Here is a 16,924-nt window from a genome sequence, read left to right as displayed (position 1 = left end):
AACTTTAACCATGTTCTAACACTGTTCCTTCAACAAAAAGACGGAGACCAGGAATTGAGTGGCCAGCTTGACATCTGCTTAAATGTTCATCTTAAACTGTGTGCTATTCCATCTGCAGCCAGTAGATGGCCAAAATGTAGCTAGTTCCATCGGACACAGCAGATATCAAAATGTACTTCTGTTTATTATATACTATGGTTTTAGGTCTACACCATAAGATGCAGAAGGTTCTCAAGAGCATTTTTAAAGGGTAATACTGAAAATAATGCCTAATATTTGTCCTTTAAAATCTTGTTCCAGAAACAAACACTTTGGCATGACAGAGAAACATTATTTCAATATAAATTCAATTCAATTATCTCCACTATGTCCTTAATTGCTGAGTCTAAAGTGACATTCAAATAAACTTGATCACACCAAAGTGCCAGACACAGCTACAAACCCAAACCATTTCCATGCAGATTTAGTGGATGAACCACACGCCTGCTTTAGCTCCCTTACTCCGAAGTCACCCAAGGGCGCTGTCAGTTTTATCTCTGCCTAGCGATTCATCAGGCCCCGTTGGTAAATAAGAGATGCTATCTGCTGCCCCCGGTGGCATTGAGGGCCCATGTCCCGATCGATAAGTTTCCAATTCTTCACTGATGTCCGCCTCTGATTAGCCACACTAATCCGATACAAATGTCCCCATCTTTTTACAGTGGCAGGACAAAGGCCGCTTATCTGGGTTTGGTGTTGAGTGAGGGAGAGGCAGAGCTAGGAGGGGAAGCTACAGGAGGGAGGACATCCGCTGGAGACGCTAATGGCTAATCCACTAGCGCTGGAGCTGATAGAAGGGATTTAGCATGGCCTGGAGATGTAACCGTGGTAATACAGTGTTTACAGCATGTATAGTAGCTCATGTTTGAAGTTGTTGCTCATAAAAAGGGAAGCCTTATGTATGTATGTAGATCTAGCTGTAATAAAGACATATATGCATTGATTTAGTTTGTTTTATGTTATAGTATAGCCTATTATATTGTATTTAATGCAAGACAGAGGCCTTCATTGCATTTAGACAATAAATAAAAAGCTTTATTCAATCATATATCTTTAATTTGTTTTTAATTGTTCAGTTAGTTTCAAGATACAGCTTTGATATCGTAGTAGACATGATTGAATACAGGCTTTGTACTAGCATTTCTAAGTTCTACATGTGCCTGATTGTTCACCAAAAAAGCCTCATGGTAAAACAGATTTCAGCAGATGATCAAAAACTGTTCCGTGGTACTTGTACTTCACTATTTCCAAGGGGTCATCGTGGGTTGTGTTGTCTTCAGCCAGACGTCTTTGCAATAATCATGTCTTTGGTCGTCCTGACATGGGCTTCCGATGGGATTTGTCGCACCATTCAACAAACTTTCTTTTGCCGATCTTTGAGTAATTTAACATATTTTATCTGGCTGGTTCTTCCTTTGAACCCCTTTCTACTAAATTTGTAGGCGTAGGTGTGCTATGTAACCTTTCCGGTGAAGGACGTGGTCTCCCTGGTGATGTTATTGCCGTCCTCGGAATGTTCCAATGTTCAATACTTTAAAATATCTCAGGTATTTCAAAAGTCTGCAACTATAGAACCTTCAATTATGCATCCATATCTTAACATGGAAGATTCATTTTAAAATAACCATGCGTTTTCCCCGTCTATGGAAACCAGGAAATGCAGTGCATAATAACAGATTAAGAATAATTGCCGGGAGCTGTCGGTGCGCGGCGTCGGTATCTCAGAGACGCGCGGCGCTGATGAACAAGCCAGGGATAATTTGAGTTAATGAAAATGAAACAGGCGTCAAATTTCCTCTTTCAAAATGATATGCAACGATTAAAACTGTTAGCGGAGGCAAAGGGCGCGTCTCACTGTCTTATCGCAGCCAAGACGTGCCACTGAAATGACCATGAAACCCGCGCTTTACATGCAAAATAACACGTTCGATAACATCTGCATCTGCAACGTACCGCGGAATCCGTGCATATTGCTTTTTGAGATACGATCATCTGTGCAATTTCTTTTGGTATCGAGCATTGTAATATAGTATGAGAAATGAAAAGGACCGTGATGCGTTTCCCCCTCAAGGTAGTAAGCTGTAATATAGAACCAACACAAGGACTCACAATCCTTGAATTTTATGTTGAGTTGTCAGTGAAAAAGCAAAAACAATACTAAGATATAAGGCTAAACAGTATATGAAATAAAGCAGCATATTGTTTCATTCATGCATTCATTTATGTGCCAAATCCTTCACCAATTAAGACAAAAATATCCGGTAAACAAAGACGTTCGTAGATGGCGTTTTTGAATGTATAAATCACTCTTTTTACAACTTCTGGAGGGTAAATGAGAAAGAACAAACAAGACTAAATATGTGATTGATACGTCTCCTTTAAATGTAATATACTGGCTCTGTTTGGTTTAAAAACAGCAATACAATCCATTATTATTAACTAAGTATTATAACGTTGATGTAACTCTTCTAAACGACTTTACCTGGGATTTACCGCAGAGTGATAATTGACTTTTACAGCTCGATAAAGACTCACATGTGACACTCACATAACACTTGTATAACACTTGCTCAAAGACGCTTCACAGCCCAAGATGGAGAACACAATGACACATAAAACAAGAAGAGGCCTGTCGCAATAATGCGGATATCGACTTATTGTTCAGCGTGTGGAATTTAGAACAATGTGTTTGGGGAGCAGCGTTTGTTGTGTGTAGATTTTCTTTGCATTTTTGGGGAAGATGGTATTTTGTTTTATGAAATTATGACATTTTCTACTGGGCTATTAGGGTTATTTTGTAATATTTAGTTTGAATATTATTGTTTATCGTGAGTTTTTTCTATAGCAATGTACTTCAATATTTGAAATCAGAATCAGAAATCAGTTTTATTGTCATTGTCTGTCCCCAAGTTCCTAGTTTAAGTTTTGTTGTGCAGCATGAAAAACTTGATGAAAATACTAGTACAAATGTACATGCAAAAAGAATATGTGTAAGAATTAAAGAAAATATTTAAATTACATAAATCATTTAAATAAAATATATACAGCAAGACTGTAACAACATTCCGCGGACGGATAGATTCGGTTAATGTCACTCTGTGGAACATTCCAGGCAAAGCAAAGGCATCGCCACGGAGACAAGCGTTTGGCAGACTCTCCACCGTGCAGTAAAGTTCCACAGTATGCCTTTCAGAACTTTTTTTGCAAAACGCTGATGAAATCCTCCACATATGAAGGTTGTTTCTTATCATTTGGGCCATTTTTGCGTATCTGTCGGCTCCTTCGCTCCGAAAAGACAGAGGGAGCGTCCCCATAAACCACAGCTGAATGAGTGACGGTATTGCACAGAGGCTCTACATCACGGGCCTGTTAGCCGCTGTTAGCTGCTGACAAGGCTGCCCCGCTCAGTACCTATCATCTTTATAGACACAGTTCTCTTCGCACTAAACTTTACGGCCCGGCGCGCGACATCCATCCAAGAGAAGTGCTCCCTGCCACAGGTGAAACGGCGAGACAAAATGTGGCAGTGCTGGTTTAAAAGCTCCCGTGTTATGCCTGTACTCGGGCTTCTGAGGGTTCATTTGCAGATGACAGATATCCAAGATGAAAAAGTGTGCCACAAAGGTTAGTTATGTCTTTTTTAAACCATCTTCTACACTTCTTAATGAAGAATTGGCTTTTGAAAACACTGCTAGACAAAATGTAACCCATCAACAATGTATATATGTCGTTATTTGCAAATTTGCCCTTCTCAAATATGTTTGGACACATCAACAAATAATAGCAAATATGTTTTAGCTTTTGAGAAAGATTTCTGCCATTGTCTGATTTGGAACCTTCCCAGATTTGGTATGCTATCTGAAAGTACCCATAAACCATGATGCTTTCACGGGCCAAAAAAAAATCCTTAAAAAAATACAAAAATCTCTAAATACTCTGAGCGCAAAGACTGCAGAGCCAAAAAATTGTGAGCTAACAAGGCTGGGTGAGTGTTCAAAACAATAAGGAAAGTAATTTGCTCAGAAAGTTGGCGAAAGATGAAACAGGAAGTAGTGTCGTGTTTGCACCAAGCTTTACGGCGTAACCACTGCCACACCTGAGGATCTACTTTGCCTTTTTTCTCCCGTTTTGATTTTTCAAACAACGCTAAAACTGGATTATTAGCAATGTACTGTGGACTGTCATTTGTCAGATACTATTGGGTAAAAGGACATGGATGAGATCGCTGCGGTTTAGCTTTAGCTTTTCGAGAGCATTTCCTTTTTTTTGCCATTGCTTGTGTTTGGATCTCGGTGTGCTCTTCACTCTGTTTGCTCCTGACGCTCTGATTCATTGGCTGTTACAGCAATGGTAATGTCTTATGGTCTTGATATCGCAGATGACACCACAAACATGAAGAGTGCAACAGCTTCAAAATCGCTTACGAGAATCAAAAGTCGAAAGCAAATTAGGGCCCCTAGTCCACCTAATGATCCTTCCGTGTGTTCTGGACTTAAAGGTACACGCCCAAAGCATGTGTCTGTATTTCACCAAGCGCTCTTGTTAGAAGGTGAATACTTATTGCCAGCTCCATAATTGTCAATGTTTAGTAACTGTATCTAGAAACTGCACTGCACGATTTAAGGAAAAATAAATCATATTCATTATTTGAGTCACAACCAATATTATGTGAATTTCTGAGAAGTTCTACATATCATTAGAATTTTGCTTTATTTTGGGTCAATTTGTCTCATGTTCATGGAATTACAAGCACAACCAACTGAACGTCTCAAGATTTAGTAGCAAAAGTGTGTCTATTTCTTCTCATTTTTGTTGAATTATTAGAAGCACACAAAACCACCTGCTACAAATTCAGTTAAGAACAAATATGTGTTACCACGGGTGACGGCAGAAGGGCACAAATCTTGCCTAGGACGCCTAAAGAGCTAGGGCATCAATTTGTCATGTCTTTTTCATAGTAAGTGAACTAAAGATTCTAACTGATACTCCTAATGTAGTAATGTGATCCTTTTAGTAGGCCATGTACAATGCTCTGATCTCGGGTTTAGGACGGGTGTGACGTGGGTGTGGCGCGGGTGTGGCACAGGTGTGGCGCAGGAGTGACGTGGGTGTGGCGCGGGTGTGGCGCGGGTGTGACGTGGGTGTGGCGCGGGTGTGGCGTAGGTGTGGCGCAGGAGTGACGTGGGTGTGGCGCGGGTGTGACGCGGGTGTGGCGCGGGTGTGGCGTGGGTGTGGCGCGGGTGTGGCGCAGGAGTGACGTGGGTGTGGCGCGGGTGTGGCGCGGGTGTGACGTGGGTGTGGCGCGGGTGTGGCGTAGGTGTGGCGCAGGAGTGACGTGGGTGTGGCGCGGGTGTGGCGCGGGTGTGGCGTAGGTGTAGCGCAGGAGTGACGTGGGTGTGGCGCGGGTGTGACGCGGGTGTGGCGTGGGTGTGGCGCGGGTGTGGCGCAGGTGTGGCGCAGGAGTGACGTGGGTGTGGCGCGGGTGTGGCGCGGGTGTGGCGCGGGTGTGGCGCGGGTGTGGCGCGGGTGTGACGCGGGTGTGGCGTGGGTGTGGCGCGGGTGTGGCGCAGGTGTGGCGCAGGAGTGACGTGGGTGTGGCGCAGGTGTGGCGCAGGAGTGACGTGGGTGTGGCGCGGGTGTGGCGCGGGTGTGGCGCAGGTGTGGCGCAGGTGTGGCGCAGGAGTGACGTGGGTGTGGCGCGGGTGTGACGTGGGTGTGGCGCGGGTGTGGCGCAGGTGTGGCGCGGGTGTGGCGCGGGTGTGACGTGGGTGTGGCGCGGGTGTGACGTGGGTGTGGCGCGGGTGTGGCGCGGGTGTGACGTGGGTGTGGCGTGGGTGTGGCGCGGGTGTGGCGCGGGTGTGACGTGGGTGTGGCGCGGGTGTGACGTGGGTGTGGCGCGGGTGTGGCGCGGGTGTGACGTGGGTGTGGCGTGGGTGTGGCGTGGGTGTGGCCACAATGGCACAAGGGACCGCTCAGGGAGTTTGTGTGTTTACTCGGACACATTGGCCACAACTGAAATCATGATTATTTGAAACTATTATTCACAAATACTTTTAAACATTCCTTCTCCTCGAGTAAATATGAATCTTTCATAATGTTTTCCATGTTTCATTCATGTTTAAAAAGCTATTGAAGTTTAATCTGGACTGATAAAGTTTCGTTTTGATATGTGCTGATGACACATATTGCCCTACAGAAAGCCATAGACATGAATATGTGTAAAAACTGTAATGATTGGAAGTGGAAATGATTATATTTGTACATAGGAAAGCGAGAGGCACTTTTCTGTAATGGAAAGTTGTTAGAAATCGTACCTCATTTGAAGTAAGTACGTCTTGTTTTTAAATCTAACAACACCATCTAAAATCTGAACTATACAGCCTCACGTGCAATTGTTGCTGTACTGGGGACACCTTAGAGGATACTGGGGTAGAAATGTGCAAAGCAAGGACACTAAATGTACTAAAATGAAGTACAAGTATCTCTAGATCTCTATATTACAGGTGAGAGGGTGCGGCCCCCTCGGCTGCGACAGGTAAAGACCACCTCTGATGATTGTGGATTGACATAAACTGACAGTTGAACAGATCGTAAAAGATCAACATATGCAAAACTCAAGCAGGAATATTTGTTGCGTGAAACTATTGGGCCATTTATAATTTTAGAAAGAAACAATACAAGACTTCCTAAAGCCGTCGGTGCGGATACTGGAATAGAAAGATGTAAACGGAGCTGTCATGTGTGTGAGGGAAGTGAGATGAACACCATGTTACAGTATGTTTGGGTGTGAAAATCCTCAAATTTTGGCACAAAATACAAATATCTTCCAAAGTTGCATTGAAGAATAGTCTTTGTTTCAGTCACAAAAGACTAAAATCATTTGTAGACTGGGTGTTCTTTTCAAAGGACCCCTTCCTCTGTATTATGATTTGTTAACTGTTCTTTGTCAAAATGCCGTGCAGGACATTTTTTTGTCTGCAAACGATACGTAACTGTAAAGGTGTGCTCCATTCCACGTACTGTATATGGTGATGAGCAAATCAATAAATCAAATCAGGATTTGGGGGGCAGAACAAGCGCTATAGCATTCAGAACAGAATCTAATTTAAAGTTTTTTTTCGATCACCCCATTTTTGTATTAATAGAGGATTGAAACCGTAACTGCATTCATGATTAAAACCAAATTAATTCCATCGTCCCATAAACAAGTCAAATGAAACCATGTATTCCGATATTTCATGTTACAAATGCAGCCAGGCCAGTTGTGAAGCTCGGCTCTCCCTCCGGTCTATCGGGCAGAAAGCCTTAGCCTCAGGGCCGGCTTTACAACTTGCATAGCGTAATATTGATTCCCCTTCTCCAAAAGTCCAAAACACACATATTTTTACATAAATTCAGCGTTTGCCTTACGCAGGACTAGAGTGGTCTGCTTTTAATGACTACAGTAGTGGGTTTTGAATTTATTCCATGTCTTGCCATTAGCAGCTGAACACCTGAAGGGTTGGCCACTGTTTAGGAGGAGGTGTCACGGGCATTAATAACCCATCCCAGAGCAGGAGAGAAACTGATGTAAACAAACAAGAAAGCACTGCAGCTAAAGAACACACGGTATGCATGGTTTGTAGTGTCATTGTCCGTTAAACATGCTTTAACAGCTCAAATCACTTGAAATATTGTATGTATTATTGTATTGTATTATTATGTATTGTATTGATCTTGTGAGTGACCACTGCACAAAGCCTTTTACAGCTCGTCTATCAGCAAGCACCAGGATTTGGTGTTAGCACCAGGATTTGGTGTTAGCAGGCCATCTACTGGCAGCAGAGGGGGAAGGGCACGTTAAGATAAATCGTGTGCGTTTTTGTGAGGTTCAGAGAGAGGACCTGGTGAACCTGTGTTTAATCAGGGAACATTATATCATTGTCAAAGCTCAAAGAGTACATTATAATTAATGTCCCATTTAACGTTAATAAAAAATATAACAAAATGTATTCATCTGGGATATAATATAACTTGTTACATTTGAATATTAAGTGTGAAAATGTGGCCCTCAGACCATTTTTTGATGGCCCTCCTGCTTCCTGCTAAGTTGGTCCAAACAACAAAAAAGGTATTTTTGCTCCAACGTTTGAAAATTTAAAGCATTTTGATGTTACACCAACCTAATAATAATGTTCCACTTCTCATTAAAGGTGTGGAGGCTCATTGAAAAAAATGTCAACTGCAAAATTTCCAAAAAATAATTTGACATTGTCAGATGGTGTTCCTCTGCTCTGTATAAGTTTCAAAATGTGGCCCTAAAAAACAAGTCTAGACACCCTTGTGTAAACATGCTGCCCTGATGTCACTGATATATTTTTATCCCTATTGAACAAAAGTTAAAACATTGCTGCTCCTTCCTTCCCTCATCAAACTCTACTTTTGACCTGTAATCCTGTTTCTTACTCAACCATATTCCAACTTGATGTACAGTATCACAAACTTGCACTAAAACCTCCCACAGCAGCGTTCGGCACCAACATTCGCTCTTCGTTCGGTGTAATTTACTGCTTGGTGGAACCTCCTGTTGCACGCCGTGATCTCGGCTCGTGCGCAATTCCTCGCGCTCTCGGCGACGCAACAATCGGACTTCCAAATTTCATTTCTCCATTAGCGCGCTCACAACAATTTCACAGCACAGCAATCCCACTCTAATGAACTTCCTCAAGCAATTAAGGCTGGCTTCCTGTGGAGGGCCTATTCTGCATTCAGGAGCAAACGTCTCTTATCTCGCCGGGGTCTGATTCAAGTCTGGTGGAGCTGTGGCGCCGGCGTCCACATCAGAGAGAGATCATGGGTTATCAAACTAAGACTTTCCTCCATCTTTCACAAACCCTTTGGCGTGTTGTTCGTAGCTACAGTGTGAATTTATTAGTGCACAGCTTGTGACCCTGCCCCAAAACCCACACTACACACTTCAATAAATCCAGCCCAGTTTAGGTCACTACATATTAAATTTAGTTAGTTGGTGCATGGCCCTGCGACAAGTTGGCAACTGTCCAGGGTGTACCCCGCCTAAGGCCCGAAGTCACTGGGATAGGCTCCAGTCACCCGCGACCTCGAAAGGGAACAAGCGGTAGAAAATGGATGGATGGATGGATGGATGGATAGTTGGTGCATTTGAGACAGGGACGGTGCACATTATACATTAAGCTTATCAGGAGAGTTGATTTGTAACAGGTTGTAGCTAAAGTGCTCCAACATCCATGCTAAGTTGCTAATGCTAAGGTACATGCGCTTGAACTGTCCCAAAACCTTATAGTGAAATGCAGTGGGGAATGTGCTTGCCTGGAGTTTGTAGCAAAATTAATCCCTTAAAGCACTTTCAAAAGCTCAAAGTCATGTTATAGTCAGTTCAGCGCATACCTGGTGGTGACACTTTCAATCTATACCATACTTAAAGTGTCTTGCCAAAGGATACCGTGACAGTAAGCCTTTGGCACTTGGATAACTGCTCTAACTGTTGAGACAAAGCCACACCCAAAAGTACCTTTGCGGAAATAACTTAAGACTTTTGTGTTTTTTAATTGGTAAAAAGTAAAACATGATGGATTAATCACGAAACACAAGCAAAAGCCAATCTTTTTGCTGCCTCCAGCCCACTGAATTTGGACGGGTGGACTAAAACGTGGGAGGACACATTAACATAAAGTGTAAGTACAATTGGGCACAGCTATGACCATTGCATTTCTGCTGGAGTAGTTTTATTGGTTTATTTGTATGATTTACCTGGCCAATAGAAGAAGTAAACCACGATGTACCCATGACTAAATGTGGGCTCTAAAGCTCTGACGCAGGACGAGATCTGGCCCATAAAACCAGAGCCAAACGTAAGAGCATGTTTTGAATCTTCTGGATTGTGGAAGTGGATTCACACTTTACATTGAACATTTTAGATGAACGTGGATTAGCAACTGAATTCTGTCAACTCAACAAAAGTGAATACGTACAATTATTCTTTATTTTAGTGCTTCTCTGAATACAGTTACTTTCTTAAAATCAGAGGAATACATCATGATATTTGAGCACATCATTCAGGCTTCAAACTTCATGGAATTAGTGTGAAAAACTGAAAACACAGCTGAAAGTACATGATTAAGGTTCTCTTGAAACAAAAAGCTTGTGTCATAATAAAAAGCAAATTGGTGTAAAAGTAATATAAGTATTCAGAATAGGTACGCAGGTATTCAGCAGTCTGTAACTAAGGAAGAGGTTTTTTTTTTTATAACATATAAAATACATGATCAGTGACGTTACACGAATACACAAATACACAAATACGTTATACAGTTACACGAATGATGAATGAAAAGGAGCAGAAAGAAGCACAATCTTATGTTTTCTTTCCCTTTTCAACTTGTAACCAACACTGGTATTTTAAAACACATTAAAATAAACATTTGCGATAAAGTAACAAACAAAAATTCTCTCAATTTCATACTTGCTTATTATTATGCTATGTTTCTCGTCTTTCTTAAACTATCCACCGTGACAATTTAGCACAACTACTAGTAAAGTGTCGCTAACAGAGGAGGAGGATATGGAGGATTTGGATGTCCTCCACCTATTCAAATTTTAACAAACTAATCTACATTTTTTAATATTATTAATATTTAATGTCTAAACTTGCATACAGTATTTAAAGCTATAGTCACACCATTTACAGAGAATATTAAGTTTGATAAAATATTCATCTGCACATTCTCAACTATGGGAGCCTTTATAGCAGACTTTATTCGACCAGATTTTCAGTTTCAGACTAAATGTCAGGTTAAATGTCAACCGCGCCGTAAAATGTGAAGTTAGCGAGGAACAAAGGCAGAGGGAGGGAGTTTGGTTCTTTTCTATAAAACTCAAGTACTACATGAATCAGCTGCAAAGTATAAGCACGATAAAGTGATCGAATAACACCACAATTTATTGCCTTTTTAAAATGTCCACGTTTATAAATTTTGTTCTGTGTTTTAACTTTATTTGATTAATTATTTCAGTCAGCAATTTTTTAAAAAGGTTTTTTTGTTTAGTCGACCCGTCAAATAATACGATTAATTATTTAATTTTAAAAAAAGGTTGAAATACAGTGACTGAATGCTTCGAGATAGAGAATGATTCAGACTAATGTGTTTAATTGATATAAATCCGAAATGCTTTATTATTTTTTGTGGCATTTTGATTAATAAAGCCATTGTCTCGGTTATAAAACGTTCCAAACGTTCCAAACATTCCCAAACTCATCTCAAAAGTTTCAAAACTGTCTTGAATCTTGTTTTTCTCGCACTAATTTGCTTATCACACTTCCTTCTCCTCTCGTCTCTCGTTGTGCAGCCAAGGTTTTCATAAGCTCCAACTAATTTCTTTCATTTTTGCAGTTTTGAATATTTCCCAAGTCCAGCTGCGACCCTTGACCTCTTGAAAGCTGCGAGTAACAACAATCTGTCTCGCATCTACATTTGCGTATGTTTAATCCATGTTGATATTGATGCTCATTACGTGTTAACAGCAACGCAAACATAAATCATACAGTTTTGTACATCCAGTGAATATAATGAATACGGGAGAAATATGGCAGATATGATGCAGGATTTGAGGAGCATCAATCACAGGCGTTTATTGGAACATTGCGGACACTTTTAAAGCACTATTTTAATTTTACGATGCAGAATTTTATGTTTTTTCCTCACTTCTACAGCTGCACCAGAGGAACGGCGCATGCACACGCCGCCAGATGTTTGGGATCCAATGAAAACTCCATGTACGTGAAAACAGGAAGGACAAAAAGTAATAGTCGCTTTTAAATCCATAATAATAATTCATAGGTTTCGGCTGCAGGCAATGTCGCACCGGTGAATACTTATTTGATTATTTCCACATCTATCGGTCGACGTTTTGAAGCGTGACGCTTCGTGGCTCACTGGTAGAGTCAGTTATTCTCTAATCCATGAAGTAAATCCTGGAAATGGGCTAAAAGTATATATTAAATAGAGGTTGATAGGAGAAAAAAGAAAAAAAGTGTGAACATGAAGATATGTTGGAAATGTGTGTAGAATGCTAAACACCTGAATTTATGAAATGTATTTTGTGAAATATTGTGTTACTTGGTACTGTATTCTTGAGTAAAAACATGACATAAGATTAAAACCACTTTTCACTTTGGTTGTTAATTTATTCATAAGATAAGAGAAACGTTATCAGATTGGAGATTGCGCTCGCTATAAGAGCAGCGTTATCAATTTTTTAAACTAATTCAGTGCAGTTTGAAGCCTGAATTTCATTATCAGATACCACAATGTATTAATTTGATTTAAAGAAAGTAACTTCTGAATACCAGCCTGAATGCAATTACCCAAAATAAATAAAGTGAAGGGGTGAACGGTGGCAAAGGCGGTTAGAGCTCTTGCCTCCCAAGAAGGAGATCATGGGTTTGATTCACGGACCAGACCAACATCACATGATCTCTTTGGGTGGAGTCTGCATGTTCTCCCCGTGTTACCGTGGATTCTCTCTGAGTTCTCCGGTTTCCTCCCACCGTCCAAAGACATGCATGTGTTAGGTAAAATTGGTAACTCTAAATTGGCCCTAGAGAGTGAATGTAATGTCTGTAATGTCTATGTCTATGTCTCTGTGTTAACCCTGCGACAAGTTGGTGTACCCCGCCTAAGGCCCGAAGTCACTGGGATAGGCTCCAGTCACCCGCGACCCCGAAAGGGAACAAGCGGTAGAAAATGGATGGAATATAGTGAAGAAGTATTTTTCGGTATACAGTACATGCATTGAGCTACTTCCCAGCACTGGTCGAGAAGGAATCAAACCAGTTGCCTTCCAGTTCATGGGCAATGCCTAAACCCTTACGCCATTGTCTAACCTACACCTTGGTTCAAGTCAAGAAACTGTCCCGGTTAAAATGGTAATTGGTATTTAACTGCGAATTAACCCAAGTAAAAAAGGACTAACCCAGTTTCAATACAGAGGGAAACGCTCAATATACACCAATATTCACATAAATCACATTAATAACTCACTTGAACCAGACCAAACCTATTCTAGAGTCTACTTCCTGGACTAAACTGAGACAAAACCTCTTCTAGAGTCTACATCCTAGACTAAACTGAGACCAACCTCTTCTAGAGTCTACATCCTGGACTAAACTGAGACCAAACCTCTTCTAGAGTCTACATCCTGGACTAAACTGAGACCAAACCTCTTCTAGAGTCTACATCCTGGACTAAACTGAGACCAAACCTCTTCTAGAGTCTACATCCTGGACTAAACTGAGACCAAACCTCTTCTAGAGTCTACTTCCTAGACTAAACTGAGACCAAACCTCTTCTAGAGTCTACTTCCTGAACTAAACTGAGACCAAACCTCTTCTAGAGTCTACATCCTGGACTAAACTGAGACCAAACCTCTTCTAGAGTCTACATCCTGGACTAAACTGAGACCAAACCTCTTCTAGAGTCTACTTCCTGGACTAAACTGAGACCAAACCTCTTCTAGAGTCTACTTCCTGGACTAAACTGAGACCAAACCTCTTCTAGAGTCTACTTCCTGGACTAAACTGAGACCAAACCTCTTCTAGAGTCTACATCCTGGACTAAACTGAGACCAAACCTCTTCTAGAGTCTACATCCTGGACTAAACTGAGACCAAACCTCTTCTAGAGTCTACTTCCTGGACTAAACTGAGACCAAACCTCTTCTAGAGTCTACTTCCTGGACTAAACTGAGACCAAACCTCTTCTAGAGTCTACATCCTGGACTAAACTGAGACCAAACCTCTTCTAGAGTCTACATCCTGGACTAAACTGAGACCAAACCTCTTCTAGAGTCTACTTCCTGGACTAAACTGAGACCAAACCTCTTCTAGAGTCTACTTCCTGAACTAAACTGAGACCAAACCTCTTCTAGAGTCTACATCCTGGACTAAACTGAGACCAAACCTCTTCTAGAGTCTACTTCCTGGACTAAACTGAGACCAAACCTCTTCTAGAGTCTACTTCCTGGACTAAACTGAGACCAAACCTCTTCTAGAGTCTACTTCCTGGACTAAACTGAGACCAAACCTCTTCTAGAGTCTACTTCCTGGACTAAACTGAGACCAAACCTCTTCTAGAGTCTACATCCTGGACTAAACTGAGACCAAACCACGTCCAAACCAAAACCAAACCAAAACCAAACCAAGACCTATCTGAACGTAGCTTAACGTAGCTAATTGCAATACAGTAAATTCGCCAAAAAGCTCTTTCCACATAACCGTTCCCGTCGTTTCTCGTACAGTGGAGTCGACAGCCGCTCTTACCCGTGTTGAGGTCTTTGTACTCGTGGGAGAAGTGCTCGTTCTGGTGCACCCACTCTCCATTGCACTTGAAGAAGATCTGCAGGGCTGGAGCGGCCCGGCAGCGCAGCTTGATGGGGTTGCTCTTCACGATGTAGGCGTCCTCGGGCTCCTGGATGAAGTGAGGGAGGGTGTTCTGGACCGAGGGCGCCGAGTCCAAGCCGGGGTCTGCTGCTGGGGGGCCTGCCGAAACAAGGGAGAAGGTGAAAATGATGTAAGAGGACTACGAAAGCGTGGAAACAAAGGAAGGAGTACGAGGACAGACTGGCAGCTCTGATTGACCTTTAGAACGTTCGACAGCTGGAAAGCCATACCTTGTTAGAACCTTACAATTCAAGGTTTTGGAAATGCGATCAGACAAATACCCTCTAGTTATCAGTCGGGTTCATTTACAAACTGTACATAACTTCTGGACCAAGCCTGAGGACTGAAACTGGAAGATTAATGTGGTCTGGAGTGAGAATTGAATGAGGATGGAACCTGGACTATCCTTGATTCTTCTACAGTAGTGGACACATGAGAAAAGAGGACAAGCCGACTACTCAGGTCAGGCATGGGCACAGGAGGAGAAACTTTTTGATTTGCACATCAAAATATAACAGTTATTGCATTGAATTATGTCAGGATCAGAATCAGAAATGGTTAATTGCCATTGTCAGCGAACAAAATTCACAAACATAGGAACATGCTATGGTGATTCGGTGCAACGTAAAACAGAAAAACGGTTAAATAGTACTAATAAGACAAAAATAGACTTATTATGTAGACAACATTTACAGTTAAATGTACAGTGCAGAAAGTGAACAGTGCAGTGGGTTTGTATTAAATTGTAGTTAAAGTAATAATAATAAGAGACTACAGCGCAATGAGCTGTAGTCTCTGAGCTGTAGCCTTTTTAACCTTAACCTCACAAAGACACTATCCATTGTGTCATATTTACTATTTAGTATTAAAATTGTTGCTCAAGAATTAAGGGTGGGCAATATGACCAAAAGTTAATGTCTGTGTTATATATTTTTTCTGACGATATTTTATCAGTTCATCAGGAATGTGCTAAAACGTGTGTAAATGTCTTATTTGAGGTTCAAGTATCGTGCGAAACATAACTCACAAAATTAACCGAAAAAGAGTAGATATATCACTTTATACCCTTGTTTTGGATGTTCCTCCCTCTTTTCGCAGTATGTTTCAATTGTTTTGCTTATAGACAACATACTTGATATTCAAATTGAAATTTTATTCAAATCTACATAAGCAATTGTCGCATTATCTGTTTTTCTGCTCGCAATAACAATCATCCAACAGTTGAAAAAGTCCAGAACCAGCTTTATCCAACACAAAAGCCGACCTCTCTGAATGAAAACACAATCAAACCCTTATGTGATTTTAGCTACAACTGTGTGTCAGCCACTTGCACACAAACCCGGCTTTCTGAAAACATTGTGAACCGCCCATTCAACCAAAGCCATTTTATTGTGTTAAGGCCAAGTACACGGCGGCCCATTTTTCTCTATTCACCTCAAAATGAACAATTCACAGATGAATGCAGTCAGAACGGAGCAGAGAGGAGTTGAATTAGAGCCAGTGATTACGCCAAAGGTGCAGTTTTGAATGTGTCTTATCAGGACCGTAAGCTTCACTTCACACAAACACAGGCCCTTTGTGGGGGGGCCAAATGTCTTTTCCAGCGAGGAGCACAGCGTTCCCTCCTGGCACTGACCCAGCTTGAGTCTATTGTTATTCGGGTCGTCAACATGGATCTGAACGCTGGGGAAAATTTGTGAAAGATTGTCAGTGTGATTTGTTAGAAAGTAGTGGTTTTCAAGGAGTGTTTTGTAGTTCTGAGAGTCTAGATAACAGTTAGGTCCTAGTTTAGTTCTCTTACGGTTCAAGTTTAGATCGTATGACTTATGTTTTAAAGTGGACATATTATGCATTTTTGTTTAACCTTTTGTCACATTAGCATTCATATTTATAACTTCAAATAATGTCTACATTTGGAAAAAAAAACATTTTACAATCTACACCTCCGTTTCCAATTGGGTGTTTTGTTGTGTTTTGTTTTGCGGTCAGTAGTGGGATTGAACAATGAAAAAGAAAAAAATAAAGCCCTTAGGCAACGTGACTTCTATGCTAATAGAGCCATGCGGACACATTTTGAAAGCAGAATGAGTATGGTAATGTTTATGGTCTTAAAAAAAGTAACAATTTGGAAACAGTTCAAACGGTGTGATTTGTCAGGTTCTGAGAAGATGACCTTGTAAACAGGATTAATGAAACAAGCGCAGATAAAGCAAAATACAAGTCAAGGTATGTTTTTGATGATGGAATGAAGTCATAAACTGGTTAAAAGTTCAATACATTCAATTATATTTAACGTATGTGTCCTTTAAGGTTAGTCCCTGCTTTAGCACATGTTTAGAAATGGTTTAGTCCTGATCAATTTGAAATATTTTCTGTAGTTTACTGATATAAACATACAAATTAGAAAAGTGCATATTTTAATAAATTCATG

At 41.2% G+C, this 16,924-nt stretch overlaps 1 protein-coding gene across 2 annotated transcripts in view; it reads right to left on the bottom strand.

Annotated features, from left to right (window-relative positions):
- Positions 1 to 16,924, bottom strand: part of unc5db (unc-5 netrin receptor Db) — a 394,916-nt gene that overhangs the window by 202,951 nt on the left and 175,041 nt on the right. For both annotated transcript variants that reach the window (XM_072433137.1, XM_072433138.1), the window contains exon 2: positions 14,374 to 14,592. In XM_072433137.1, the coding sequence (XP_072289238.1) occupies positions 14,374 to 14,592 (219 nt within the window). The remainder of the gene's footprint in view (positions 1 to 14,373; positions 14,593 to 16,924) is intronic.

Source organism: Eucyclogobius newberryi, unplaced genomic scaffold (genome assembly GCF_026437365.1).
Source record: "Eucyclogobius newberryi isolate DKJ021-1_F unplaced genomic scaffold, fEucNew1.0.hap1 SCAF_6, whole genome shotgun sequence".
Classification (NCBI taxonomy): domain Eukaryota; kingdom Metazoa; phylum Chordata; class Actinopteri; order Gobiiformes; family Gobiidae; genus Eucyclogobius; species Eucyclogobius newberryi.
This window is presented reverse-complemented; position numbering and strand designations above follow the sequence as displayed.